A 27,915-nucleotide genomic window follows, 5' to 3' on the forward strand; every position below is an offset into this window, starting at 1 on the left:
TTGATAATACTATTCATTTTATTAATGACATTATTGATTTTACTAATAATATTATTTGTTTGATCAATAATACTATTTATCACATTGATGTACTATTTATTTGATCAACGATCTTTCAGAAAAATCTCCAATTTATTCAAATTTAACTTAATTTTAATTTAAATTAATCACAATAAATTCAAATTGAATTCAAATTAACTTATCCTTGCATTCAGATCAATTTGATTTAACAAAGCTCACCCACAACGGAAGGCCCAGCCGGCGTTTTGGGCCGCAGAACTAGGCAGATAAATCTCTATAAAAGCACAGAGCATAGTAGGAAACAAAACGAAACAAGTAGATTGGTGACTGAAGATGTGAAAACACAAGGGATATCATAGCATCCACCCAAAACAAAAATAAAAAATGAAGCTCATTTTAAGAAATATTATGTGTATGATTTTTATATATAAATAATAATAATATATTATTATATAATTAAATAATTAAAAATAATATAATATATAAATATTTATACGTAAAATTATACATATAATATTATTAAATTCTTAAAGCCTCAAATACATCAAGATATCTAATTTACAGCATTCATTTTCCCAAATTTTTATGTAACTTTTATTTTATATTAAAAAATAAAAAGAAGCCTTTTTAATATGTACTATGATATCTATTTGGCAACGTTTTAACTGCAGCTTTGATGACTTGTATGGAATTTTATTATAGAAGCCAAATTGTAAATTATATTATGGATAAAAAATTTAATTTCTTATATTGTATATCATTTATCGTATTATATTGAATACATCTTTTTAAAAAGTAAAATAATAAAAAATTATAATTAACATATTATTATTTTAAAAAAATTACGAACACTTTTAAAATTTTTAAATACAATTTTATTGTATCATATTTTTTCAAAAAATATATCAATATATCATATATATATATATTAATATATCGTATATTTTTTTATATATATATATATTATTATATTATAATTATAATATAATTTATTGAATGATTCTTATAACTATGAAATTTACTTGTATTTTCTCTCTTAAAATTGTTGTTGAATATTTCATAAATTGACATTGCAACCACTTTATCTTGATAGCCTAGCCGTTTGGTCAACAAACAAAACTGCACACGATCTGACTCTGAACCAGATACATGAAATCTCAATGGAGAAGAAAAGGAGCAACACTACCAACAAAACTATCATCAAAACATTAAAATTAGCAAATCCCATCTCGCAAAACATTATTGTCCTAACACTGCTTTCCCTCTGTCTCATTCCCCTTTCTGCCCTCCATAAACCACCTCCTCTTCCCATTCTACCGCTTCCTTCATCATCCCAGCTCCAATGGCAACTCTCTTCCATGGCACTCTTCCTCCACTTTGGCATCAACACCTTTACGGATTCGGAGTGGGGTTCGGGTCACGCGGATCCGAGTGTCTTCAACCCGGTTGGACTGAATGCTTCTCAGTGGGTCCAGGTGGCCAAGGAGGCTGGATTTAACCGTGTCATACTTACTGCAAAACACCATGATGGATTCTGTTTGTGGCCAAGTGAATACACAGAGTACAGTGTGAAGTTTGCCGAGTGGAGAAATGGAATTGGTGATGTCGTTGCTGAGCTGGCAGTTGCTGCCAAAGAGGCTGGTGTTGCGCTTGGGCTTTATCTTTCGCCTTGGGATCGCCATGAGCCATGTTACGGCAAGACTTTGGAGTATAACGAGTTCTATATGGGGCAGATGACTGAGTTGTTAACTAGGTGAATTTGTCAGAGTTTTATTTAAATTTGGAGACTTTTCTATTGATTTATTGTTATCTAGTTTTTTTTTTTTTTCATCTTTTTTAACGTTTCTTTGTCAGTTATTTACAATTGATCGCGTTCTGGTGACTTTTTTTGCTCTGCATTGTGATTTTGATCAATAGGGTTGTTTGATTTTAAGCATTTTGAAGCTTTGCTTCTATTATGAAATTTCTCTTTTACTGTATTTCCTAGGAATAGAATAGTTAAAACTAATCAATTGATGTAGTGTTGGATAATGGGTGAATTTGTTTGCTATTTTTGAGTTGCTTCTTTAGTTGACTTGACATTTGTATAGCTGATTGCATTTTCAGATTCTTAGAAGTTCTTTGGATCATATTTTGCTTAAGAAGATATGATTTTTGGTTTCATTTTGTTGGTTGAAATTATGTAATGTCGTTTGGGTGACTTCATTGTCTTGGCAGTCCACTAGATTATTCAGAGAATTGAGAAGTGTGGTTTATTTTTTCGGACATGGAACAGGTATGGAGAGATCAGGGAGGTATGGTTGGATGGTGCAAAAGGTGAGGGTGAGAAGGACATGGAGTACTTCTTTGATTCTTGGTTTAGTCTCATTCATCAGCTTCAACCTGGGGCTGTCATATTTTCAGATGCTGGCCCTGACACCAGGTGGATTGGAGATGAGGCTGGTGTTGCTAGCTCCACTTGCTGGTCTCTTTTCAATCGGAGTGCTGCAACCATTGGTGGTACTGATCCTCAGTGAGTTCATTCTACTTAAAGTAGTATTTTAATTGGGATTTCTAGCTTTTAAATAGATGGTATATATGCAAAGTTATAAATCACTTAAGAGTTCCTATCTTGGTAGCAATTCTAATGTCTAGTTTAAGGGTACTTGTTTGTTTAAAACCTGATTGCCACCATGATATGCTAACAAGTCGGATGGCCTCTACCTCATGGAGGACACGAGGAGAGTAAGCAGGATGTTGGGGACGGCCATTATAGGCTGTCTAACTCTGTGCAGTAAACTCTTCTGCTTGCATCCATGCTTCTGGTTCAGACATTATCCCCTTCTTCTTTTGTTTGGTGACTTCTTCCAAGTTGGTTACTCTCTCCCACTTTTGTGTAGATGTTTGATATATTGATAGCTAGAAATTTACATCTAAATTTCTTTTGCACATCAGGGATTATCATTTATCAACACTTGAACCATGCGATGAAGCAGGCATATTGTTTCACCAATTGTAATTAACTTCTGATTTATAGCTTACGAATTGATTCAAGTAATAAATAACATGCAGAGATTAAAAGGGGCACAATGCTGCATAAAAGAAAGGTTGATCTTAGTGATTGGTTTTCTATGGCTCTGTAGATTTTTTTTAAAAAAGAAAATCAGTTTTGAAAGAACCGTTGAGACTGCCATAATGGCCATTTCCTTCAGCAATTTTTGTTTCTTGCATTCTTGTTAAGATTGGAACAAAGAGATGCTAATTTTGTTTGTTTTTGACATACTAACAGATACTCTCAGGGCGGGGACCCACGAGGTCATGACTGGGTACCTGCTGAGTGTGATGTCTCCATCAGACCTGGTTGGTTTTGGCATGCATCAGAAGCTCCGAAGTCAGCACTGAAGCTTCTCGACATATACTACCAATCGGTTGGAAGAAACTGTCTCTTATTACTAAATGTACCTCCGAATTCTTCAGGCCTTATCTCAGCTGAAGACATTCAGGTGCTTAAAGAGTTCAGTGAGCTTCGGAGCTCCATATTTTCATGTAATCTTGCTGAGAATGCTGTTGTTAGTGCAAGCAGCACACGAGGAGGAACTAATGAATCTCGGTTTAACCCTCACAATGTCCTGAAAGAAGGTATCTACTCCTACTGGGCTCCTGAAGAAAATCAAACTCAATGGGTGTTGTTCTTAGACCTTCAGGAACCCGTATCTTTTAATGTTCTACAAATTCAAGAGCCGATTCATATGGGACAGCGTGTTATCAAGTTTCATCTGGATATCTTGAATGAAGGGAAATGGAAGAAGTTGATTAATGGCACAACAGTGGGATATCAGAGACTCTTGCAATTTCCTACCATTAAAACTCAGCAGTTGAGGCTTGTAGTTGACAAGTCTCGAGCTGATCCTCTCATTTCTTATTTGGGACTCTTTATGGATCCATTCTCTGTTGTGAGCAACATGTCTGATACAAGCTCACCACCATCTGATACTCAGATTATTAGGCAAATTGTGGGCAAAAAATGGCAATTGTTGGTTTCCTCATGGAATTCACTCTCCATATTCGATGTGTAAAAATTACAGTACATAAATTGTAATTGAACATCTTCTCCTGGGGATTTATGGCGTTTACTTTTAACCTCTTTTAATCAGAAAAAAGGGGGAAGCATTTTGATGACCGTTACTAGACTCTGTTCATGGCAGAATGAAACTCTAGGGACACTGTATTTGGGTAGATTATAATACAGCAGATTACAAAAAATTCTTTTAAAAAAAGGCTAGCTGGGTTTAGATCCTAAAAGCTGCGGGAAAGCACACTGCATAAAAAGTTGCAGGTTTACTACAGATCCAAGATAAGAAAAGTCTACCAGAAATTTCTTAATCTATCTAATTATGAAATTTGGGTTAGATGAGGTAAAACTCTGGAAGCCAATAGTTGTTCATATTACAATAATAACATACAAGAACCAGAGCTATCGTGTGGTTGACAATACATATCAAAAAGGCAGGCAGCCTTTGATTTTTAGCTACATTGATTCTGGTGATATTACCGTGCTGGTCACATTTCACCGAGGTTAGGCGATCACTTCATTAATGTAGCACGTTTACCCACCTCTTCATGCACCATTTTTGTTGAACCCCAATGGATAGAATGCTGCTTCCTAATGTAATGTTTGTCTCTCACATCAGTCATTATTGACAATAAGAGATAAATGATGCATTGACTATCCGGTGAACACCAGAAACAGAATTTCTGAAAAAAGAAGCAGCAGCAGCACAGCTTAACTGGGAAAAGAGGGGCTCAGCCACACCACTCTTCCATGAAAATAAGTAATGCATCCAGATTCCTACTATGAAAAATGCATATAGTTCCATAAAATAAATCTGAAATACCAAACCAGAAACCTTAAGTTATCTTGACATCTCGAAGAAGCCGGGCAGCCATTGAACCATATCTCCTAACTTCCCAATCACTAAGCTTCCCATTTGGCAGTCTAGTTACCAGCACAGAATCTTGCTCCTCATTTTCACCAACAGAATTAACTCTCTTATCCACCACATTACCACTTTCACTAATAATGTCCTCATGTTTTGTTTCATTAGTCCCAACTTCAGTTGGCTGACTGCTTTCCTGAACTGCACTTTCACCGTTCACAACAGAAGACTTCACTCCCATAATGTAGAGTTGAATACTTGGATGCTGGTACTCACTATGCATCTGCACAGTAGCAGTTAGCCCAAAACTAAAGAATATTAGACATTTTTACAACCAACCCATATAATTCTCATTTTTTATCATCAAATCAGTGAGATGTTCCAGAACACCAATATGGGGAATTTGACATATTTTCAATGGTGAGCAGTGGTACACCTTTATATTGGTCCCAAACATTGGAAATATTCTATTCATAAATTAGGGAGGATCAGTTATGGCTATCTACTCTCTACCTGAATAACCAAAATATCTTTAAATTCTGTTAGATATCTTTGGTTATACCCATTTGTTGGCCCTTAATCAGTTATTTGACGCTAAAAAAAGACCTAAAATAGGAGACAGTGAAGGGGAGAAAGGAAAGAAAGATGACAAGAGAAGTACCTTGGTCTTTGGAACAACTTTCACATCAAAGTTGCTTTTCCACATGTTAAGCATTTGCTCATGGACACTGGTAGAGCGAATCTCATACCCCAACTAGAAAAATGGAACTATTATAGCATCTAACGAATTTATTGACAATATATCTTGCAAAGACAAAAAATTGTGGAGAATATGTGTGCTTCAAACACCCTACCAGAATCGTGGTTTTGGGTCCTGATAAAGCAAATATTGTCTGTAAAAGTGGTTCCAAGAGATGCTCAGCATAAACCTTAAACAAAAAACGCTTGAAATCACTGGCTTGGCTGAGCTGGTAATAAATAAGAGTACCATATTCTATTTATTTGCTTATTTCTTTTCCTCTGTATGAACACACATTTTCACAAAAATGTAAACATCCCAAAGAACTTACAACATCAGTGCCAATGATATAGTCAAAAGGTAGAGCAACAGCCCTTATATGATCCTCATTTCCCCAATCTAGTTCTGCAACTTGGATTGAACCAAATGAATCTACAGGGTAGCAAGTTTCCGAGTAAGATAAATTCCAAAAATAAATCGGTAGCTCCAAGCATGGTTCACTATATCATTGCTAATAATACCATTATAAGTTAATTTTAATTTAACATTCATATAATTATAGTGAAACAAACATTTTTTCATTGAAGTACAGCAGCATTCAAGATTTTTTTAGGAAAAAAAAAAAAGATGAAAAAAACATTATAGAAAACAAACATGACATGAGAAAATTAAAAATTTCATCCACACCTGAAGCAGGACTCATCTGGTTGATTCTTGAAGTATTCCGTTCTACGTTTCTCTTTAGCAATGGTAAGACCTCTTTTTGGTCTGTTGCAACAACATCACATCCTAACAATGCCATCCCTGGAAAGAAAATTCCATGTCAGACAAAAACCACCCTACCTATGGAGTTAACTATGCCCATTTAAAACAGAGTGTATAATAACTGAGTAGGAAACACCTAAATACAGCAATATAGAAACTAACCAAATCCAGCAACTCCACAACCTGCTCCAAGTTCAAGAACACGTTTTCCTTTAAGTTTAGATGGGCAAAACCTTCCCTTTCGGCAGTTCTTTTCCTGCATGACCAAATAAGAGCAGCTTCACAATCACAAACTCAGCTTAATTGCAAAGAAACACAGAGAGCTATGTAACAATGAGTTATAAATTTAACAAGTTAAAGTTATCTTGTTCAAAGCTGTAGTCGACACTAAAACCAAGTTGATAAGCATATAAATCCCACAAAACCACTAAAACTTAAAAATAGCCAAAAACAAAAGCTAGGGAATTGGACAGGTTTCCAATGGAACTTGAATTTCTAATTGAATGCAACACCTAAAAGCAGAGTTACATAGAATTGAGTAAATTTGTGATCATACAAAAGAAAAGAAAAATTACCAGAAATTTGACAAACACCACCGATGCATCCCAAACTGTAGTTCCTAAATGCTTGGAATTGGGATTCTACCCACATTCACCCAAAAAAGAAACAAAAAACTGCCATTGTCAGAGAAGTAACTAATAGATACACATAACCGTTAATATAAACTAAATTACGAATTCGATACCTGGTAAGCAACCGAAAAGCAGGTAAATTTACAAACTTGTCTCAAAACTCATCAAATATTCTAAACATATAACAACTTTTTGAATTGTGAAAACAGTTTAGGATTCATTCAAGTAAACTAATTTACAAACTACTAATACAAAAAAGTTAATTTTGAATTGAGGAATAAAAAGACCTGAGAGAAGTGAAGTTGGTGGCCCAAGACTTCGAGGGTAACTTCAGACGTGGTTGGAGAATTCAACCTGATCCACCAAATGTACAAAGAAATCAAATAAATGATGGTACGTGAATGTAAATAAACCGTGAATCACTGAAAATCTAACAAATCATTCAGAAACTATAGTTATGAGTAGGGATGATGATGATGACTAATACCTGTCTGCCTCCATTGGCACTGAAAGAAACGCTTTTGATTATGTTGATCTCCACCGGGTTGTCTGTGCTGTCCTGATGTAATCCGTAGCTGCTTCAGTTTTTATGAAACAAAAATTACAGGGAATCCGGGTTTGATTGATATCCCATCTCAACTATTCTTCTGGATATTGTCCTCTTAATAAAGATTTAAGGGATCGTGTAGGGTTAAAAGCTCATTTATCCAGGGAATTCGGGTTTAATTAATATTTTATCTCGTACTAGATTATTCAGGATTTTACCCTTACAACAGTTGATTTGGGATTTTCCCAAACAAAGTTTGAAAACAAAGACTAATAAATGAAAAATGTCTCCGGCTACGTTGATTACGCATATGAATAACAAGTCTCTCTAGATATATAAGGTTTAGAACAAGGGAAAACTAAATTCTCTTAAAGGGGTGTTTGGTTTTAGTTTTTGAAGTTTACTTTGGTAATCTATCATTTATTCTCTTGTTTAATTTACCAGTAATAAAATATTATAGTAATCTTCTATTATCAATACTGACGTGATAGATAATATAGTTGATAATCTGATTACCACATTCACCTTAGGTATTTAAAAATTACTAAGGTAATCTTGATTTTATTATAATTATATTATTATTTATTAATTTTTTAAGACAAAAATAAATTTATTTTTAATTAATATGACAAATAATATAAAAAATATTTAAAAATAATTATATTCAAGGGTATTTAAGTAAAATAATTTACTAGTAATCTTTTATTACCTTTAACCAAACACAATAATTATTTATACCTGTCAAATTTTATCAAATATAGTAATCATTTATACCCAATAATCTTCTAAGTAATCTATCTTCAAGGTAATTTTTCTATTTTAGTAGTAAAACATACCCAAACCAAACGCCCTCAAAAATATTTAAGTTAAATTGCTTGGAGAGGTTGAATAAAGACTATCAGAGCTCCAATGTATTTTGTTTTGCTTGATTTTCACTTAGATAAACACTCGAACGGCTTTCAAGACTTCCTTTTATAATGAACTTTCGTTTTAGAAGTCAACTTAGTTGTTGGCCTAAAATGGGAGTCATTTACTCTGAAAAGATCTCTTGATTGGGCACAAAACCTCAAGGAACGAGTATTACATACAATAGAATAAATATTCCTGACTTGAAATTTTCACTTTATCCAAAAAATAGATTTTTGATCAATTCGTCGTGGAAGAATGTTCTCCATTATAGAATGAACATTTTAATTCCTTTAATCTTTAAGCGGGAGTGAGAACAAACTTGCTTTTGAATGGAATAATTTGAGGCATTCTATAATAAGTTATAGAAACAAATTTAATCTTAACTTCAACTTATATAGAACAAGTATTCAATGGCTTGAACGAGCATTCAAACTTTTCTTAAGATTTTTTTTAATAAAATCAAGGATATTATTTCGTACAATAACTTAAAACATTCTAAAATTATTAGCCCTTTGAAGAATACATAAACAGTCTCATTTGTGGAACAAACATTCTATACAAATTTCTGGTATTTTTTAATGTTAACAAATTTTGGTCATTACATAAGTCATGTACTAAACATTGCTAATCCATTTTGTATTTATTTTGCTTGGTTTGTATTATCAAAACACACAAGTCTAACACTATTGACAAGTTTAAAGATGAAGATAAGAACTTTAGTTTAAAATTTATTGATACATAAGTTTACTTTAAAATTAGACGATGTGATTATCCTATTGTGTGAAGATAAATTATTTGAGAACATGAAACTATCACTTGGAGATAATTTACAAACCATAAAGGATTCTAATTAAGGGAGGATTCAAAAGAGTTAGAGATTACCATGACAAAAAATATTATTACAATGGTAATAATGGACCTATCCAAGCATAGTGCAAACAATTGTGAAAGGATATGGTTGCTTTGAAGAAGACAAATGATAAGAAAAATAATAGTACAACAATTATGATTGATAATGACATTCTTTTGATAACTTGTATAGATAGGACTCAAACTTTGAAATGTAAAAATGGTTAGGTTTTAGATTTTGTTACTTTTATCCTTGTTTGCCATGATAGAAGTTGTTTTATAGATTTGGAAAAAAAAAAGAGAATTTTTATGATATCATGTTTAGCAACAAAGAGAGAGGGCACATAAAAATCATTGGAAGTTTTTATCTTAGATTTCACAATGGTATCGTTAGGACTCTTCTTTATATAAGATATATGCCAAGTTTTAGCTACAATTTAATTGTTTTGGGTGATTAGCTTCTCACAAGTATACATTTATTGGACGAAATGATTGGTGCAAAGTATACAAAAATTGTAGTATGATTCTTGAGGAAAGAGGTTGATGGAGACTTAGCTGTTAGGAAGAATGAAGATGAAGGTTTCCTAGTTCCTGTAGCAAAAATGAAAAAAAGTTAACGGGCCAGTCTAGTTTGGGGATACTATTGAAGTGGTTGAGATTGTGTCATGAATCTTTGTCCCACGGTATTCATTTATTAGATTTTATGGGTGTCTGATCTCACCATTATTGGTGTCAAGTTAGAAAGGCCTGATTACAATTTACAAATCTTTTGTCTTTTCATGTTGAAGTGTCTATAACAAATGTTCTTTGAGGAATAGTTATCACTGTCATTGTGAAGCAAATTTGATGTAATGCATAGTTTTCAAAGCTTGCAGTCTAATGTCAAGACTTTTTGGACATATGAAAATCTTGACTTTGAGCAGTTGGGCTACTCCAGTTTTAGCCCCTTTCTCCAACTGTGGAATTTCTTGGGCAGCTGTGACAACCAGTAAAGTTCTGCAGAAGAGATGTTTAAAATGATACCCACCCAACCAGAGAATGGCAATGCAAAAACATCTGTATGCCACAACTGTTTTTCTTTGATTTCGGGTTTCAGGCCAGCAATTGAGATATTGACAGAAAAGTATGGGCAAGAGTTGACTCTTGACTACTGCTGTGAAATATTGGTAGGATATGTGGTTTATTTACTATTGCAATGCATTTTTCTGACGCTGGTTATTGCCATTTCTAGTCTCAGTTGTTAATTAAGCGAATTTTAGTCAGCTTTGGTGCTGAACTCTCTATTGAAATGCTCTTTCTATGATGGGAAATATGATATTAGATCTATTTTAAGATATCAGGAATTAAGAAAAATCTTTGTAGCATCTTTCATTTTACATAAGATTCGGACAAAAAAGGTAAAGTTGTAACGTCAAGTCTATACTGGGAAAACAGTTCTGCTAAAAACAGATGCAATCCAACTTTAGATAGGTTTAACTGTGCAGTCCTTTATAGTCATTTGCTCACGAAGCACGAAGATTTACATTTAAATTGAATACACTGAAACCAATACTAGAAATTAACTGTATAAATATTTTTAAGTATCGTTGGAAGCAAAATTTTTTTGGTTCAGAAGATGACAACCATAGAAGAGCTATCATGCTCGATAAATATTGTGTTCCGACTTTGGCATGGGAAGTTGTCCTTGGATCCAGCTCCTCAGCATGTGTAGTGAAGCTTTTGGCTGATCCATGGGAACCATGTGGCCAGCATCGTGAACCTGCTTGTTTTGACAAACAGCAAAGAAAACATTAGTGATCATGTTGATGCACACTGTAACATTCTAGTCCAGTTTATTGCGGTTATGTTTTTGGGTTTTATAATTCAAATTACCTGTTGACAGCTCATAATTATTTAACTAGTTATATTTTAACATCCTTAAGTAATGTAAGATACACATACAAGTCCAATATCTCTTACATAACTTACCGAGGTGAGATTTGTTAAAGGTGTTACACAAACACATTGATGAACATAGTGAGTGTGGAAGAGACAGACCTTGAGGAAAGAGAGAGGGCCATGGCTTTTCATTTGCCCGGCTTCTGCTCCATCGACTGCAAATGGAAGAGGGGGAGCTGCTTCAAACTCTTTTTGGCCAGACCATTCCATTGCATGAACCCATTTTGAATTTCCTGTGATTAAAAAAAAAAAAAGAGATTATGATTATAGATGCTATAAATGTTGTTAAAGGATTCCAGGGACTCGCAGTTGAACAGTAGAGGCTTACCAAGCCAGTTGCATATAAGGTCATATTCTCCAGCGTATATAAGCACCCTGATGCCATCCTCCAGAAGAGCTGGAATTCCAACTTCAAGATTTCTCATCCAGTCCACCAGCATTGCTTCATATACCCTGCTGCTGCAGGAAACAAAGTCTATGTTTCCAACTCCCAGGGCTTCCCTTACTGATTCCTGGTTCAAGAATGTCTCCATATTCGAAAAGTCATAGCACAAGTCTTTGTCGCATTTCCTTCTAATATCATAATACTGCAGATCAGAGATATAATAAGATCTCATAAGAATTGAATTGGTTTAAAACAGGGTTTTGAGTAAAAGCATAATAATTTATGAAGCTTTTGTTCTTTCTCACATTTACATCTCCAGCTATCCTCATGACTCGGTTGAATATATTGTTACAAACAGCATATGAAGCAGAACAAGCGTCTCCACCTCTAGATTCTGGCAAGGTAGATCAAAAGGATTTACTAAACGAAAAGGGAGAGGAGGGGAATTGAACTTGAACTTAAGAGGGGGAGAAGAATTTCTACCGCAAATTTTTATTGCCTTTTCACAGGGTGGAATCACCTTCTGGAGGTCCTCATAATTTGATTGGTTAATCAGCTTCATGTTCAAAGCATAATCTGGGTATGCTTTGTACTGGACTTCAGGATTAGTCAACCCGTTACCAATGGCAAATCCCTGATTCAACTATATATAGTTAATCCAGCTCTTAAAAACGCAATTAAAGCAATTGCTTAAGTCTAAATGAGACACATAAATTTGAGAGATACCTTCAGGTTGATATGAATCCCCTCCTTGGCTTTGTTTCCTCTGTGAACCCGAGCAGCGAAAGCAGGAATGTAATGCCCAGCATAGGATTCTCCGGTAATGAAAAAATCATTCGTCGCGTACTGAGGATGCTCTTTGAAAAATGCCTAAAGTTGAAGAGACAAGAAGCTAAGTTGGAGTGCTGTAAATTCAAACTTATAGATTCCATTAAAAAAGTTAATAATGGGATCAAATGAACCTGCAAGAAGTCATACAAATCGTTGCTAACACCATCTTCATCGTGACGAATGTCGCTTTCGTCTGAAGTATAGCTAAAACCAGTTCCAACTGGCTGGTCCACAAAAAGAAGATTTGATACCTGCCCATATAAAATGTTTATATAGATTAAAATTTCTTTTTCTACCATGTGCATAGCCATAAAGAAAGACACGCTAGCAGAGTTTGTATTACAGAAGACTATCCAGAAAATTTAAAAGGGTCTTAATCTTACAAATCAGTTTTATTATTAATAAGTAAATGATACCTTATCCCAGCCATAGTCATTCCACACAAGAGACATGTTGTTGGCAATATGGTAAGGACCATTTTCATAGAACAAAGCCAGTTCACTGCTACATCCTGGACCACCTGTAAGCCATATAACCACAGGGTCTTCTGTGCTATTTCTTGATTCAAAGAAAAAGTAGAACATCCTGCAAATAATACATATTTCAGTATTTATATGAAAGCATTAATTATGCAACAATTTTGAGCAAAATTGTGATTTTCAAGCTATTTCATCAACACATAGAAAACAAGTCAAGAAACTGTTTGATGGATGAAACAAAGTAGCATTTTTACTTCCTTTTTTCACCTTTATAGAAAGCTTTAAGTAAAATCCAAACACATTATCCCTGAAAAATATTTATGGCTAACTGGTTTCTTTAATTATGATTATGCCTTCATGCTCTCAAAACTAGTGTATATGTTGATAAAGAGTTGAGGCCATACCTTGCAGCTTGAGTATGAGGAAGTTTGTAATACCCAGCATGGTGACCAAATTCTTGAACAGAAGGCTTTGGATCACCAAGAGGATGCAAACTGAATTGCTTTTCAACAATCTGTGGAGCCATAACTGAATTATCAGCTACAGCAGTGTTGATATTGTTTTTGGGGAACAAGTTGAGCCCTCTTATGAGTTTTTCTGCCTGGAGTTTTGGTAAGTAGGGGGTTGAAAATTGTGCTGCATATGAGAATGATAAAATGAGGCAAAAAATAAAGAAAGAAAAGAGTAAATGAGAGAAAGAAGAGGATGATGCCATTGTTGCAGGTTTCATTTTGGCTATGGAACCAACTCCAGGTTAAGTTAAAATATATAGACTTTGAACTTGATAAAAGGGAAGGGTCTACCCTTAAAGTATTATTGTTCATTATAATTTATATGGTAAAGTCATTTTGGTTTTGTTTTCTCTGTAACTTTTTCTTTTTCTCCTTTAACTCAACTACTAACAAATCAAATCTTTCATTGTGATTTTGAATCAAGAATTTTGCTTGAAAAAAAATTCATAAAATTCTCCTGTCTTGGAATTGTGAATTGTGTGAAAATAATCATAAGCGAGGACATTTACAGTAATTTTATGATTAATATGGAAGTTTCTGTAACCACTCTTCCCCACTAATTTAACCACTTCCTTTTTTTTTGTTTTTTCATTTCTTCTGTTTTGTTTTAAGAAAAGTGACCTCACAAAGCATCTACAGGACTTGAAATGAATTATATATTCATGAATTATGACGCATATATATTTATAACAAGCTTATCCAGCAATGGGAAACTTCATCACGCTTAATCCAAACGTTTTGTTATAGAAAAAAAACTTAACTCTGAAGGCCAGACAGCAATGGTAGACATTGATATAATGACCCCTAATTCTTACATATTGATTTACATAGAAAAGAAAACAGTGTCTTTTGGGAAATTAAAAATCTTAGCATTCATTGTATAACTTATGTGTAAAATAAAGCCTTTCATTTAATTGATATGTCATTTCTGTTTTTCCCTCTTCATGGAAAACTCTTCATTTATAAAGCAAGGGACATGAACTCGTGGGCATTGTTTCATCAAGCCTACATAAGACTTTCAATAAATAGAAGGTCCCTCATTTCTGCATGCATGTGTAGGCAAACATAAACCTATACTTGTTTGTTTTAATAACAATACATCGAAATAAAAAGAAGAAAGAAAGATTAAAAGAGAAAGGTATGTGGGTTAGAAATGTGAAGAGAACATTTGGAGGAAGTGGCGTGCCTTGAAACATTCAGAAATGATGGAAATGAAAAATAATCAAAAGCTATAATTGCTTATGGAATGGAACCCACATTAAGTAAACAATCAAAAACACTTGTCTGTACTCGAAACACTTGAACAGTTTCTTCAGATGGCACCACATCTTCCTCCTATGGACTCACTTATCAACTCTTCAACCAACCAAGCACCTTTAAATAATTTGATGTACAAAAAGTTTATATGAGGAAATATCTAGAAGATGAAAATATTGTCTAAATCTCTTGATAGTTTTTAAAACACTCATAAAATCTTAAGATTGTAGAAAGAAGACTATTATGAAATATGGTTATTTTTTTTCTTGTAGTGGATCTGATTCTTCTAATTTACATTATGTTTCTTGTATATATTATTTCTCTTTATTTTGTTTTGTAAACTTAAAACATCAAAACTTGGCCAGCAGAAAATTAAGAAGTTACATAGACATGAACATACTGTCTAAATTTCTTGACAGTTTAAAAAACAGTCATGAAATCCTAAGACTGCCCTGTGAAGACTGCTATGAAATATTTTGATGTTCAAATGAGAACAAATGATAATTAAACTGGAAATCTCTGCTCCTACTTGGCAAGCCATATACAAGGAGAGTACAACTTTTGTTTTCTTCTTTGCTAAAGCAAAAACTTTATGCGTCCGTGAAGCAGCTAAAGTGGATATTATATAAGAGTGATAAATGGACAAAGATATCGCGGCTTTATGTGAAATAAAAAATCGAGAGAAAAAGAAAAAAGAAGGAGAAGAATAGCAAGGGGGGGCTTGGCTTAAAAGCGAAACCATGAGTAATTTTGTTAACAGAATGATGCATGAGACAACAATGCAACGTAAAAATTACTCATGCTCGGTATAAAACGTGAAGAAAGTATGGTAACGTTTAAATTTTGTTGTTGCTTTTGATATACTTTATGATGAAAATGGTTTCAAACCAAATGTATGTGCAATTAAAACGAGTTCTTTTAGCAGAATATTTTAGTCCGATTATGTGATTGTTGTAGCTTTTGCAATCAGGGATGCGAAGGCCATCAACAAAATCTTTCTCAAGATTATCAGCCTCTTCACTGAAAAGGGTTGGAGCCTAGAATGTTGCTTTTAATGAAAATTTAATATTCAGAATATGAATCATGAGGAAAAGGGAATTTGCCGTTTAAGATTTGCGAAGCTGCTTACACTATGAACTTTTTGCTTTTGAGATCTGATTTGATTTTTTTTAGTTTTGGTGCAAGTCGTTTCAGTTAGAAAGTGCGACATTCTGCAATGCTATTCATACACATTTTTAATACATATTTTATCTTTAATTCAAAATCATCAAATTATATAATGATAAATAATTTATGTGTCTATTTTATACACTCAAAGCATACACACATAATTTTATTGTTACAGGTCAAGAATTCCAAGCAACAGTTCAAATAATATGGTTGATTTCCACTCAATTAATAAAAACAGGAGGGAGATACAGCAGATATAATCCTTAATATGTTAGATGATTGATCTATATTGTACAGATAGCCGCTAGCTAGTCTGTAAAATGCTGCTTTATATATACAGATACGTATTTTCAATGTTCTTTCTTGGTGTCAGACGGGAAATTGTAACCTTCATCATGAGGATACATGCACATAAATGTACTCACATCTTTCTCCATTCTGATGGTTAAATTGGACTAGATAGAGTGAATTATGACCTGACTTTAGCAAGTCGGGCCCTTATTGCTTCGAGTTCTTCCTCATCATCAACACCCTCAGCGATGGCTTCCTCCTGCAATAGTCAATTAAAGTTCAACAATCACGAGCTTTCATAGAAGCTGGAAAGAAACAAGAACGGGGAGCTAATGTGACACTTGTGTCCCACATACCTCTTGTGCAGTTCCTGCTGTCTGAGCAGGCTGCTTGGCTTTTTCCCTCCTGACTGCTTCAGGCAGCTGTGCAGCAGTCTCACCAGCAATTGCTGTCAAGACCTTGTCAACTTCTTCTTCTATCTCTTCTTCTATATCATCAGAGTCCAGTGCTGAATCAACAGCATCATTCACAAACTCCTCGATCACCCCAGCCTAAAAAAATAATAAATTTAACCCATCAGTGTCCTATAAAAATACCAGATAGACCAGTCAAAGAAATTTTATGATATGCCTTTATCTTGAAGTGTGGCCTGAGAAATTTAAAACACAAGTAAACTATAAAAGTAAAGTTCTTATTCTTGTCAAAATTTGAACTTCATAGTTCGCCCGTAAAGATGCTGATAGTTCTATGTCATTAATCCAAAGTCAAAATTAGCAGAAGGTTTTGGTATCTGGAATCACTTATTATCACTCAATACTGGTACTTAGGAGAGGAAATATAAACGTCAGTGACTAGCAAATACATTGGAGATGATGGTCTAAGCGCAACAATATTGCTCTTACTTTTACTGATAACACATTAACACAAAAGCACTTGACTTAACCCCAGGGATTGGCTTAAGCGGTGAAGGTTTAAAGATCATTTGCAAAACATTCAGAGTTCCAGTAACCACAGTGTGATGTACCACAATAAAGTTTGCTCTTGATTTGCCCGTTCCGTAGTTGCGGTTCTAGGTGATTGCAGGCCTCCAAGGTTTACTGCAAGGGTTCCCGGGTTAACAAAAAACAAAAAAAGAAAAAATCACCTGACTTGTGGGAAGCATAGGAGTTTCTTGCAGTAGATCTTGTGGTTCTTAAATGACAGGACACATCTAATCAAAAGCAAAGGAAGGACGGAGACAAGAATTTTGCAGACAAGAAGTAATCCATGTAGATGTTGAATAAACTTGAGACAAACAATAGGTCCCCAAAGTATTTCAGGCAAGGCACAGGATGTCGATTATCTAGCCAAGAATGGCCATTTCAGAAAAAAAGTTCAATTCTTAGAGCTACACAGATTAGAAAAACTGAAATTTAAGCGGTTGCATGTGCCATTAAGGTTAGAAAAATAATCGACATTCTTTCCTTTCTCTTCATTTCCTACACAAGAGCAGAGATAGAGGGGCCTGAGTACCTAAAAAAACTGGCGGGCCAGGGTGGAGAAAGTATAATCAGAGGTCACATCCCACACATAGTTAACAAGTTTAAGCACATAGCAGAGGCCAGGATACAATACAAAAATTCTATGGCCTTTGTGCCATTAATCCCAAAGGCTTCAACTGGTGGCAAACGGTCTAACAATGGCGATTAAACTTCTAATACAAACTTTAAACATATCTTCATGTGTATGATTGAATAACACACATAGCAAACTAAAGGCTCAACTTGCTCCATATCATCTTTCAATTAATTGAAATGTGGGAATTCAAGCACAAAACCTCAAGGACAACCCAGCTTCAATGCCAATTTGAAACACCATTAGTCCCAAACACAGAAGTGATAGGAAATGACCATATAATAGATTGAAACCATAACTCAGACCTTCACAGTATCAGTCCAAGAAAAAAAGTTCGAGAGAGAATCCATCCATTCTTCCTGTAATATAAAAAATCAGAAAGAAAAGGCACCTTTGTCATTTCTTTGCTGAACTCTTGCATCGTGATGGCTACTTCAGGAGCCTTCATAAGGTTATTGACAAGCTTCATAACTTCAGCACTCTTTTCCAAATGCCCCACAGTACGTGCAATTGCTGCAATAGTAACCAAAAACTATGAACATCAGAACTTTAGAAATTTTAAACAGACCTACAAAATAACCCTGAGGAAACAGGTTAGGAAGGAAGTTGGCTACAAATTTGAAATTAAGGAAAAGAAAAGAAATAGAATTATAGTTTGCACAAAACTTCTATATATATGTTACTCAATTGTCACATGAACAACTGTGGCTGCAACAATACACATTCAAATTAAGATAAAAGATGCTATAACTCTTTTAGGCTTTCAATTTGTCAATCTAAGCCTATTTAGCCGATATAAGTTGAAAATGGGCAATGCTAAAGACACAACTATACTAGAGTTCAGAATGATATAACATATAAATAACTTAAATTTGATTTTGGTATTAGAGACTCCATACATACAATAGAACTAACCACAAAATTGATCCCTCCAAGATATAAATAAGAAGAAAAACATCATTGTTATTTGATATCGAAAATATAATCTGAGCAAAGGTGCCAAGTTAGATGATTCTATCTGTCATTGGTAGAAGTTCTTATGAGCAAAAAGTAAATCATCAACATAGATAAGTGAAGTAGTGTACCAACGCTTTCCCCAAGGTGCATTGATATTGAGTTCATTTGCGCCTTATTTTCATAAAGACGGTTCACTGTTTTTTTAGAATGCACAAGTTCCTTTGCAAGTGCCTGAAATAGACAACCAGAAAGATGACACAATAATACCTTTTCCCATTATTAAAAAAAAAAAAGGGAAAGTCAAAATTCCACCACTAACTTAAAGCTAAACAGCGAGACGAACAAAGCTGAAGTGTTCTCTTTTACAGAAAAATATCTACTTCATAACAGAAAATGAAAATTTTTCTAAGAATTACAACGAAAAACATCCAAATCTAGAATTCTCAATCTAATACTCTAAATGCAACTGGTGCGCGTTTGTGGCAATCCTACCTAGATCATTTGGTACTAAGTACTATCCCACTATACAAAAATATCATTGCACTGTTACAATTTTCTTGCACTATTTCATAGATAAACATTTTGGTTCCTTTGATGCTCTTAGTAATCAAACTATTTTCACTAGGAGTAATATTTAAACATGGTGAAAAATACGTTAAAATTATCAAAAGTTCTTAATTGTCTAAAAAGTTAAGCAAATAGTACCTTGGCGGAGACCATATCGTTTCTCTTAGCAGCATCTTTTATTGCTTTCTGTACATTTCTCTCTTCTCTCTGTATATCTAAACATATAATTAACCCTAACCATAAATCCAGATCCCAATCCAAAACCACCAACACCAAAAAAAAAGAAGTCCAGCAAAGAACTCCTATTTAAAAAAAAAAAAAAAAAAAAGAAATAGATCATAGAAGGGATTAATTACCTCGAATTTGGCGCTCAATGTTCCGGCACTCCTGACGAAGCCTACGCTGCCAATCTCTTAATTGCTGTTGCGGGTTTGGCTTTGGCTTTATCATGTTCTTCACTTTCTCCATTTCCGTCTTTCTTTCTGTTTGTTTATCAGATCAGATCTTCCAAGAATCAAAATGCGGAGTCTTTGTCTTTTTTCTCTAACTTGTCAAACCAAGGATAAACAGTAAGTAAATTTACCCCAGTATTTCAAAACAACTGGATGGTTTGGACCTTTCTGAAACAAGAGAACCAACATCACGCGGGCCTGAAGTTATTAGATTGGGCTTAGGCCTGATATATAATTATAATAAGCATTGTTGAATCAAGACGTAGGCCATGGGCCCTCACATTCTGCTGATTTCGTCGCACTTGGATTAATAATTCCTGCAAAAGTTTGGGTGTGCAAAATCTGACGTCTCTGTTTGTTGTGTTCCTCATCTATAAGGTCATCGATGATAATGCACTTGACCTAAAAGGTAAGCCAATCATTAATCCTTCAATAATTCATAAGGAATCTAAGAACACCCAACTAATTTCCAAAACTCCATCTTCTGTCCGGCCTGTACCTAAACCCTCCCATCTTAATCCAGGCAATGGCATAGTAAAAGATTTAATAAGATAAATGATAGGATTTCCTTTGAATAAGTCTTGGAGTATGTATATGTATCAGTTCTAAAGTGGGAAAAGGCCCTACAGTCCTTGAGGTCAGTATCAAAATGTCGGTAGGGTAGCTTTTCTTTTTTTGATTCAAAAGCCAACCCAACAAACAATAAATGTGCCCTCTGAAGATCAGATTGAGTGTCAAAAAATATGCTTAAATGTTCAAATCTCTTACTATCATATTACAAGATTAAACTTTTAGTTAATTTAGTGTATGGTTACGAGAACAATCACTAAATCTAAAGTTTTGTTTATTTGATATGATCAATTCAATCTCGGATAAACGGTCCGACCGAGATTAGATTTCTTACTTACGTAATTAACTTGTTATTCATAATAAATGACCTGGCAATATATATGTGTGTGTATGTATGCCCTTTCGTAAGCAGTTTGAAAATGGGTGACTGTAAGTAGTTTTCATAAAATCTGATAAAAGATTCCATGAAAGCAATGGTTTTGTTAGACGACATGAAAGAAGCGATGTTGATTTAGCTTCAATATTATGACAGTTTGTGGAGATGCTTTGCTTGGTTAATTAAGCAAAGTGTGAATTATAAATGAATTTATTATTGACCATTATGGTTGTATTATTAAGAAAATAGAAATTCACGCAGCTTTCCACTGTCTCCTAATACGACAGATTAGGGTTTCATTGGACAAAATCGTGATGCAAAATCATAATCTTTCAGTTGTTTTGATTAATTAATGTCTTTTTGACGGAAGAAAGGAATTTTGAAGGGAATGATACAAGATTTAAAAATCTCAATTAAGTTAAGCATAAACGTAGGTATGACTTCCATATAAGTTACGAGTAGAATAATATATATATCTTACCTTTTTTCGTCTAACCTTTAGAAATTACAAATTACAATGGCCTAGCTTAAGGCGATCAGAACCTCCAAATTAACCTAAAATTTTTTTAATAAAAATGAAGATAAAGATAGAGATAAAAATAATAAAAATTCATACAATTAAATGAGATTCGGTATAAAGATAAAGATAGAATCATAAATATTAATTACCCTCCAAAATTTTGTATTATTATATATATTATAATAAATATTTTATTATTTTTTTAGTGAGGATATGAAAGGAGAGGGGGAAAAAATTTTGCCCACGGTAAGGAGATGGGAATTCTCCGTTATATCTATTTAAGGGATGAAGCAGATACAAAAAAGGGGTTTTCACTAAGGGATGGAGGCTAGGGTATTTGTCCCTTATCTAGCGCATTATCATCCCTAGCCTACCTATCATAATGGCACAAATTAGATATATGTTCAGAAAAATTAAGCACAAATCAAGGAATCATTTAAAAGAGAAATCAGCATCTAAATCGGATTAATTTGCTCAGTCTAAACATGTCATAGAAAGATCTTGGCTGGGCTAGCTATCTCTTATCTTGGCATTGTCTGTGGAGATCTTACTCCAAAAAGAATTAAATAATAGTCTGAAATACAAAATTAAATGTGTTTCGGACGATAACTCAACCACTATACTGTACAATTGCTATTTTTATGTAAATGCAGCGTGGAAGCTGATATTAGGCTCATTGATAACATTAGATTACTCTATGATATAGAAAATGCTTGAATAAATACAATGATAATATTCTTTGTAGGGCACTAAAGATGACCTCCATTAACGAGTTAACAATAAAACTTAAGAGGGCATTTTAATGTACTAGAGTGGTTGAAATAATTTGTTTTTTTCGTATTTTCAAATGTTAATGTTGACAGTAATAAACAAAGTTTTGTCTGCTTAAACGGTCGATCATGGAGATGCAACAGGAAGACTCGTTGATCCAGTAAGTTTGCTATACAAATTCATGCCATATTCCATATTGGTGGGCGACATTTTTCTTGTCAACACAGATGTTCGTGCTGGTTGAGACTTGAGAGTGCCCTTATTGTAGACGACATGCTATGGAAAAATAGAAAACAAAAACGATGTGTCGGACTTTGGGCGGTGGCCATTGTCATGCACTGTATAATGGGGCCGCTTGGCCGACACTTTAACAAACCCTAATCATGCGTCACTCCTTATCAGAGAGTGAAACCATTATGATATAGTCAACTAGAGCCGATCTTAATCATATATATCGACAATGCATTGTTACTTTCAATCACAATTTATCAATTTTATGTAGCAAGCTAAAACAGTAAATGATACATGGCATATTAAAAATCAAATAGAGATCTCAAAATCTATCTTTCCTGTATTGGGTAAATAATGAAATTTGAAAGAACCTCCTAGTGATCAGATTCATCAATCGTTTTGCCTAATATATAGTTCGTTGTGAATGATGAAGTAGAAGATACAGTAAGTTTTTACTTAAAAAAGCAAAGAAAGATTACATATCATAGTGTGAAAATCCTAAAAAGCTTTGTGGTTTCCATAAATCTCTTAATAATGAATGAACATTCTTTTGCCAGTCGATGGTATTTTTGTCAAAAATTGCACAAACTGATCTAAAACTTATCTCTACAAGACACTGGACCAAAATCCGGCAATATCACATGGTATGAACGTACAATCTCTTTGAAACACAGAACTATATTAATTTTCATTTTCTAATAACATAAGCAGCAGCAATATTGTCATTGTGGATCGTTCTGTTTGTAGTAAAAGAAATGCACATGATTTTGAAAAATAACAAACTAAACAACACCCAGAAGCCAAATCATCAATGGCTTGCCCAAATGAGCATTTCTTTATCCTTCCTAGTTATAATTTAATTAAAAAGCACCATTAGGTGACTTAAAGTTGGCTATTTACAGTTATCCACTGTCCTTTTTCATAGTTTGATATCTTGTTGAAGCTTTGAAGCAACCATGGCTACCGACCGAGCAGCAACCATGCCATTTTTATGCCTTCAAGACTTCCATTATAATTAACTATTCAAGCTTATTCAAATTAAATTGATTGGTTATTCACTCATAAAAACTTAGTCAAACTTAAGATTCCAGTTGTTGTTATAGTAGGTTGAATTTGTTGTTTAAATGATCGACAGAGAATGGGAAAATTAAGTGAGTATTTGACTCTGAAATCACGGTCATTGTCGCATTATAATGGTGAATAGAGACTTGAGAAGTTGCCACATTCTTTAAATTAAAAACCCTTACGATTAAATGGCAGCAGCATTTGGTCAAATATGTGCATGCAGTTTATTAATAAATCACAAGCAGTTGAACAAATTTGATTCACGTAAATCTTGATTCAACTGCTTAATTTGTCCCCGCATATGGCCCTTCTTGAAATTAAAATGCACAGACAAAAGATCGATAAATTCTATGATGAAGATTAATAGCTTAATCAACAGTATACATGATGGGCATATTGCATTTATTTAAGATAGGTATCTTCATTATTAACTGTATATGACATTCCAAGTGAACATTTTAATGGATAGAGAATTCAAACGAAGAATAAAGTAGCAATAACGAAGGCTTTCATTTGGTGGATATTGGATAAGATTTGGGGTAAAATTAAAACTACTCTAACCCTCTTGATATATAGTAATTTTACATCAATGGTCATTTTCAATTATCAATAAAATTATACGTAATTATTTTAAATATATAAATAAGTATAAATTTTATCTATATTATAAAGTAATCTGATTATTTTGAATTAAAAATAAAATAACATTTAATCATATTTATATACTCAAACCTAAATACGTATAGTGTTTCTCTTCCAATCACACTAAGTAAAGAAGGAAGCAAACCCATTAATTCTTGTGTCATTGCTTCTCCAAATAAGCAAACTATTAACTAATAAAAATTTCCACAGTAAAGATTTAAAAAAAGGGAAAAGGGATAAAAATATAACCACAAATTAAGCAATATTCCCCTAATTTATGACCAATATTTCAGTGTTTTATCAACTAACTTATCACCTTATTTGCTAAGGAGGCCCTCAATCTCCCTATTTATACCTGTGTGTTGCCAGGCTTTTCTTTCATAAACACATACCTAGCTTTACTTTTTGTCTCCAAAAGTTCAATTCTGCATTTTAAACATATGGCCATTCACTTCACTGTCTCTCATTATTTCTCCTTCCACTGTTTCATGGCTCCCATTCTTTATCTCATTCTCTTTCTCACAATTTCAAGTAGCAGTGTTGAGGGCCAACCTTCACCCGGCTACTACCCCAACTCCAAATTCAATTCTATAAGTTTTGAACAAGGATTAAGAAGCCTCTGGGGTCCTCAGCATCAAAGAGTAGACCAGGGCGCCTTAACAATCTGGCTTGATAGAACCTCAGGTCTCACTATACTGTCCTGTGTTCTACTTTGATCTTGTTCTATTTTATCCTCTTTTCAATTAGCACGGTCGATGATGCTCTTATTTGCCACATTTTTTGTAAACAGGAAGTGGGTTCAAGTCACTTCATCAGTACAGTTCTGGTTACTTCGGAGCTGACATCAAGCTTCAACCCGGTTACACAGCCGGAGTTATCACATCTCTCTATGTGAGAATATGCTTAATTAACTTTGGTTATATATTATAATTAATTCAGTAATAATTAACTGAATTTTCTTGGTGTAATATGGTAGCTTTCGAACAACGAAGATCACCCGGGGAACCATGATGAAATTGATATCGAGTTCCTTGGCACAATACCTGGAAAGCCCTATACTCTGCAGACTAACGTATACATAAGAGGAAGTGGCGATGGAAATATTGTTGGAAGAGAAATGAAGTTTCATCTCTGGTTTGATCCTACTCAAGACTTTCATAACTATGCTATCCTATGGACCCCAAGTGAGATCATGTTAGTATAATGTATAAAATATTAAATAATCTTGATTTGTAAATTTGATTGGATTTACGTATCTATTTTGAGTAAATTACTAGATATATATTTAATGTGTATGATCATATGATTGAATAATTTTAATTAAAAATAAAATAATATTTAACTACTTAATAACATATATAACTATGTATACTTATATATGTACTCATAATAATAGTATGCAAAGTTTTGCTAGTGGTTTAATTCTTGTTTTACAAACTTGTTGAACACGCGTAAACAGATTCCTGGTGGATGATGTGCCAATTAGAAGGTATCCAAGGAAGAGCGATGCCACATTTCCCAAAAGGCCAATGTATGTGTACGGTTCAATATGGGATGCGTCATCATGGGCCACCGAGAATGGAAAATACAAAGCCGATTATCAATACCAACCCTTCATTGGTAGGTACACAAATTTCAAACTAGCCGGTTGCACCGCGGATGGATCTGCCTCCTGCCGCCCACCATCAGCCTCGCCATCCGGGTCTGGTGGCCTCAGCCAACAACAACTCTCGGCAATGGCTTGGGTCCAGAGAAACTATTTGGCCTATTACTATTGCCAGGACCCCAAGAGAGACCACACCCAAACACCTGAGTGTTAGGGTTAATTAATTATAATATTTATGTGTTCATGTTTTTTTTATTTATGCAATAAGCGTTTTTCATCATGTTTTGGAAGTTCTTGAGATGGGTTCCACTTGCAAAGAAAAGGTGCAAGAGAAGTTGAGCGTCCGAGACTCCAAAAAGTTGAAGGTTTTGTCGTTTTTGTTATCGTTTTGGTCATGTGGTGTTACAGTTCAGTTTGCTACAACCGTAATAAATAAATTTTTTAATGCATATAGGTACGAGTTTACTTTTTTGGCAAGTAAAACTTAATTGAGTTGAATCCTTCTTTTGTCTCAACTGATCAATTTAAGCAAACGAAACATCAAATTCAATGATTAACTTATATCATTATACTAAATAATTAAGGGCATTGGATATCAAAGAGTGTAATCTGAGAAAGATGGCTCCTAAATGCTTGTTTGTATTCACTATTCATTTTCCCTGAATAAATAAGAACAAGCCATGGGCAAACTAAGGGGCCTGGCCAAGAATGTTTCTCTGTGAGTTCTGATTTTCATGTCTATTCAGTCGTCCTGTTCCTTAAATTAGAGACGACGCACCCGTGAAGTTTGGTTGGAGCATTCCAGCCTGGGATACCTTCTGTCTCGTGACTTTTATGAAATCCCATTGGACCACTGTGAGTTGTGTTTTTTTTTTTTTTTAATTTTATTTTTTACTAACTCCATATTTTACTTTTATGTACAAATATACAAACTACCCCTCTCTTGATCATTTGATAAAACTGAATATCACCTTTCATCTATAAATTTTCTTTTGACTTTTCTTTTCGGGTTCCGCACATTTCCATAGCAACGTGCTCTGCTTTCTTTTGCTAATTACCTTTTTAGATTTTCCTAACAGGTAGCTTACAAATATAAATCAAAGGTTTGGTTAAACATAAGCTAGAAGGGATTTCACTTACTCATTCAATCATAGAGATGATAATTTCGGTTCAATTTTAAGATTTTAACACTCTTTAATCTAAAGAAGAGAGAATCTTTTTATAGAAACAAAAAAAAATGATGGAGACAGAGATGAAAAAAATCTCTATAATCAAGAATAGGTCAAAAATTAAGATATATGTGTCATGTCCCTACCCTACCCAGCCCTCGTTCACATTCTTGTATGTTAATATATTTACTTAAAATACTAACATATCTTTATAGTTTTAAATTATTTATATTTTTTAAATTTATTTAAGTTTTTGTTGTGTATATTAAAGTGACTAATATATTACATTTATAACATTTGAAGTAGTATATTGGTTTTAATTTTACTTAATTTTATTATTTAATATATTTATATTGAGTTTAGAGGATATAGGAAGATATTTTTTTTTTTTAGGGTAAGAGAGGAGATTTCTCATTGCAAAATAGAAATAAGATAAGTGTAAGATTTTTCTTCATAAAGAGGAGACGAAAAATTATTTTTTATCCCGTAATAGAGACAAATTGAAAATAAAAATTGATATTTTCTACAAAGATGGAGACATAAACAAGGATTGAGATCCTCTCTCGTTACTCTCCATTGTCATCTCTGTGCAAATAGATCTTGAACTTCTCTGTCTAAATAAAAAACTTTAAAAAACGAGTAAAATATTGTCTATATAAATATATACAACCTTAATCAATAGTGTTCAAGTTTGACTCTAGTAAATTTATTCAATCTGGGTAAATTTAGCTATGGGAAAAAGAGAATAAATTAATCTTCAACTTAACATACCCTTCTTGTCTACAGAATAAAATCACCATTGTTAATAAATTTAAGCAGTTATGGGCATAATAAAATGAGTTAAGAATAAACAATTAAATGTATACATAATTAGCCAGAAAATGGCCAATAAAATAATTATTATTAAACAGATAATTGGTATCCCCACACGTCCGACCCAAGAATCTAATCAATTGTACCTTTAAAAAGGCAATTGAATAGAGACAAGCGTGTTGGATTTGAAGCGGATTGGAGGGGCATCTCTAAAATAAAAGATTAATGATGTTGGGTCCCTATGCATTCTTGAATTTGACGTAATATTTGTTCTCTAGAGATGGAATCTCACCGGTTCCTACTCTTTTGTATTTTTATGAA

At 33.8% G+C, this 27,915-nt stretch overlaps 5 protein-coding genes across 5 annotated transcripts; 2 read left to right on the forward strand and 3 right to left on the reverse strand.

Annotated features, from left to right (window-relative positions):
- Positions 1-1,090: 1,090 nt before the first annotated feature.
- On the forward strand, positions 1,091-4,185 carry LOC123225752 (alpha-L-fucosidase 1). Its single transcript, XM_044649964.1, has 3 exons — positions 1,091-1,774; positions 2,297-2,533; positions 3,290-4,185. The coding sequence occupies exons 1-3, from the start codon at positions 1,182-1,184 to the stop codon at positions 4,074-4,076; spliced, it is 1,617 nt and encodes a 538-aa protein (XP_044505899.1). The 5' UTR covers positions 1,091-1,181; the 3' UTR covers positions 4,077-4,185.
- A 239-nt stretch (positions 4,186-4,424) lies between these two features.
- On the reverse strand, positions 4,425-7,854 carry LOC123225753 (protein-lysine methyltransferase METTL21D). Its single transcript, XM_044649965.1, has 9 exons — positions 7,561-7,854; positions 7,361-7,427; positions 7,017-7,082; positions 6,604-6,697; positions 6,364-6,480; positions 6,008-6,108; positions 5,792-5,866; positions 5,599-5,691; positions 4,425-5,220 (listed from the first exon to the last, which is right to left on the reverse strand). The coding sequence occupies exons 1-9, from the start codon at positions 7,572-7,574 to the stop codon at positions 4,909-4,911; spliced, it is 939 nt and encodes a 312-aa protein (XP_044505900.1). The 5' UTR covers positions 7,575-7,854; the 3' UTR covers positions 4,425-4,908.
- Positions 7,855-10,815: 2,961 nt separating this feature from the next.
- On the reverse strand, positions 10,816-13,866 carry LOC123225402 (serine carboxypeptidase-like). The gene is made up of 9 exons (XM_044649341.1): positions 13,416-13,866; positions 12,949-13,117; positions 12,664-12,783; positions 12,428-12,571; positions 12,185-12,335; positions 12,007-12,095; positions 11,645-11,903; positions 11,416-11,549; positions 10,816-11,137 (listed from the first exon to the last, which is right to left on the reverse strand). The coding sequence occupies exons 1-9, from the start codon at positions 13,739-13,741 to the stop codon at positions 11,015-11,017; spliced, it is 1,515 nt and encodes a 504-aa protein (XP_044505276.1). The 5' UTR covers positions 13,742-13,866; the 3' UTR covers positions 10,816-11,014.
- A 2,280-nt stretch (positions 13,867-16,146) lies between these two features.
- On the reverse strand, positions 16,147-19,962 carry LOC123224761 (vacuolar protein sorting-associated protein 24 homolog 1). Its single transcript, XM_044648467.1, has 6 exons — positions 19,736-19,962; positions 19,518-19,594; positions 18,941-19,043; positions 18,247-18,368; positions 16,598-16,792; positions 16,147-16,500 (listed from the first exon to the last, which is right to left on the reverse strand). Exons 1-6 carry the CDS (start codon positions 19,845-19,847, stop codon positions 16,420-16,422), a joined length of 690 nt encoding a protein of 229 aa, XP_044504402.1. The 5' UTR covers positions 19,848-19,962; the 3' UTR covers positions 16,147-16,419.
- A 4,430-nt stretch (positions 19,963-24,392) lies between these two features.
- Positions 24,393-26,061, forward strand: LOC123226135 (xyloglucan endotransglucosylase/hydrolase protein 31-like). The gene is made up of 4 exons (XM_044650620.1): positions 24,393-24,690; positions 24,797-24,897; positions 24,983-25,200; positions 25,466-26,061. Exons 1-4 carry the CDS (start codon positions 24,447-24,449, stop codon positions 25,824-25,826), a joined length of 924 nt encoding a protein of 307 aa, XP_044506555.1. The 5' UTR covers positions 24,393-24,446; the 3' UTR covers positions 25,827-26,061.
- The last annotated feature ends 1,854 nt before the right edge of the window (positions 26,062-27,915 follow it).

Source organism: Mangifera indica, chromosome 9 (genome assembly GCF_011075055.1).
Source record: "Mangifera indica cultivar Alphonso chromosome 9, CATAS_Mindica_2.1, whole genome shotgun sequence".
In the NCBI taxonomy this organism is placed as follows: Eukaryota; Viridiplantae; Streptophyta; class Magnoliopsida; order Sapindales; family Anacardiaceae; genus Mangifera; species Mangifera indica.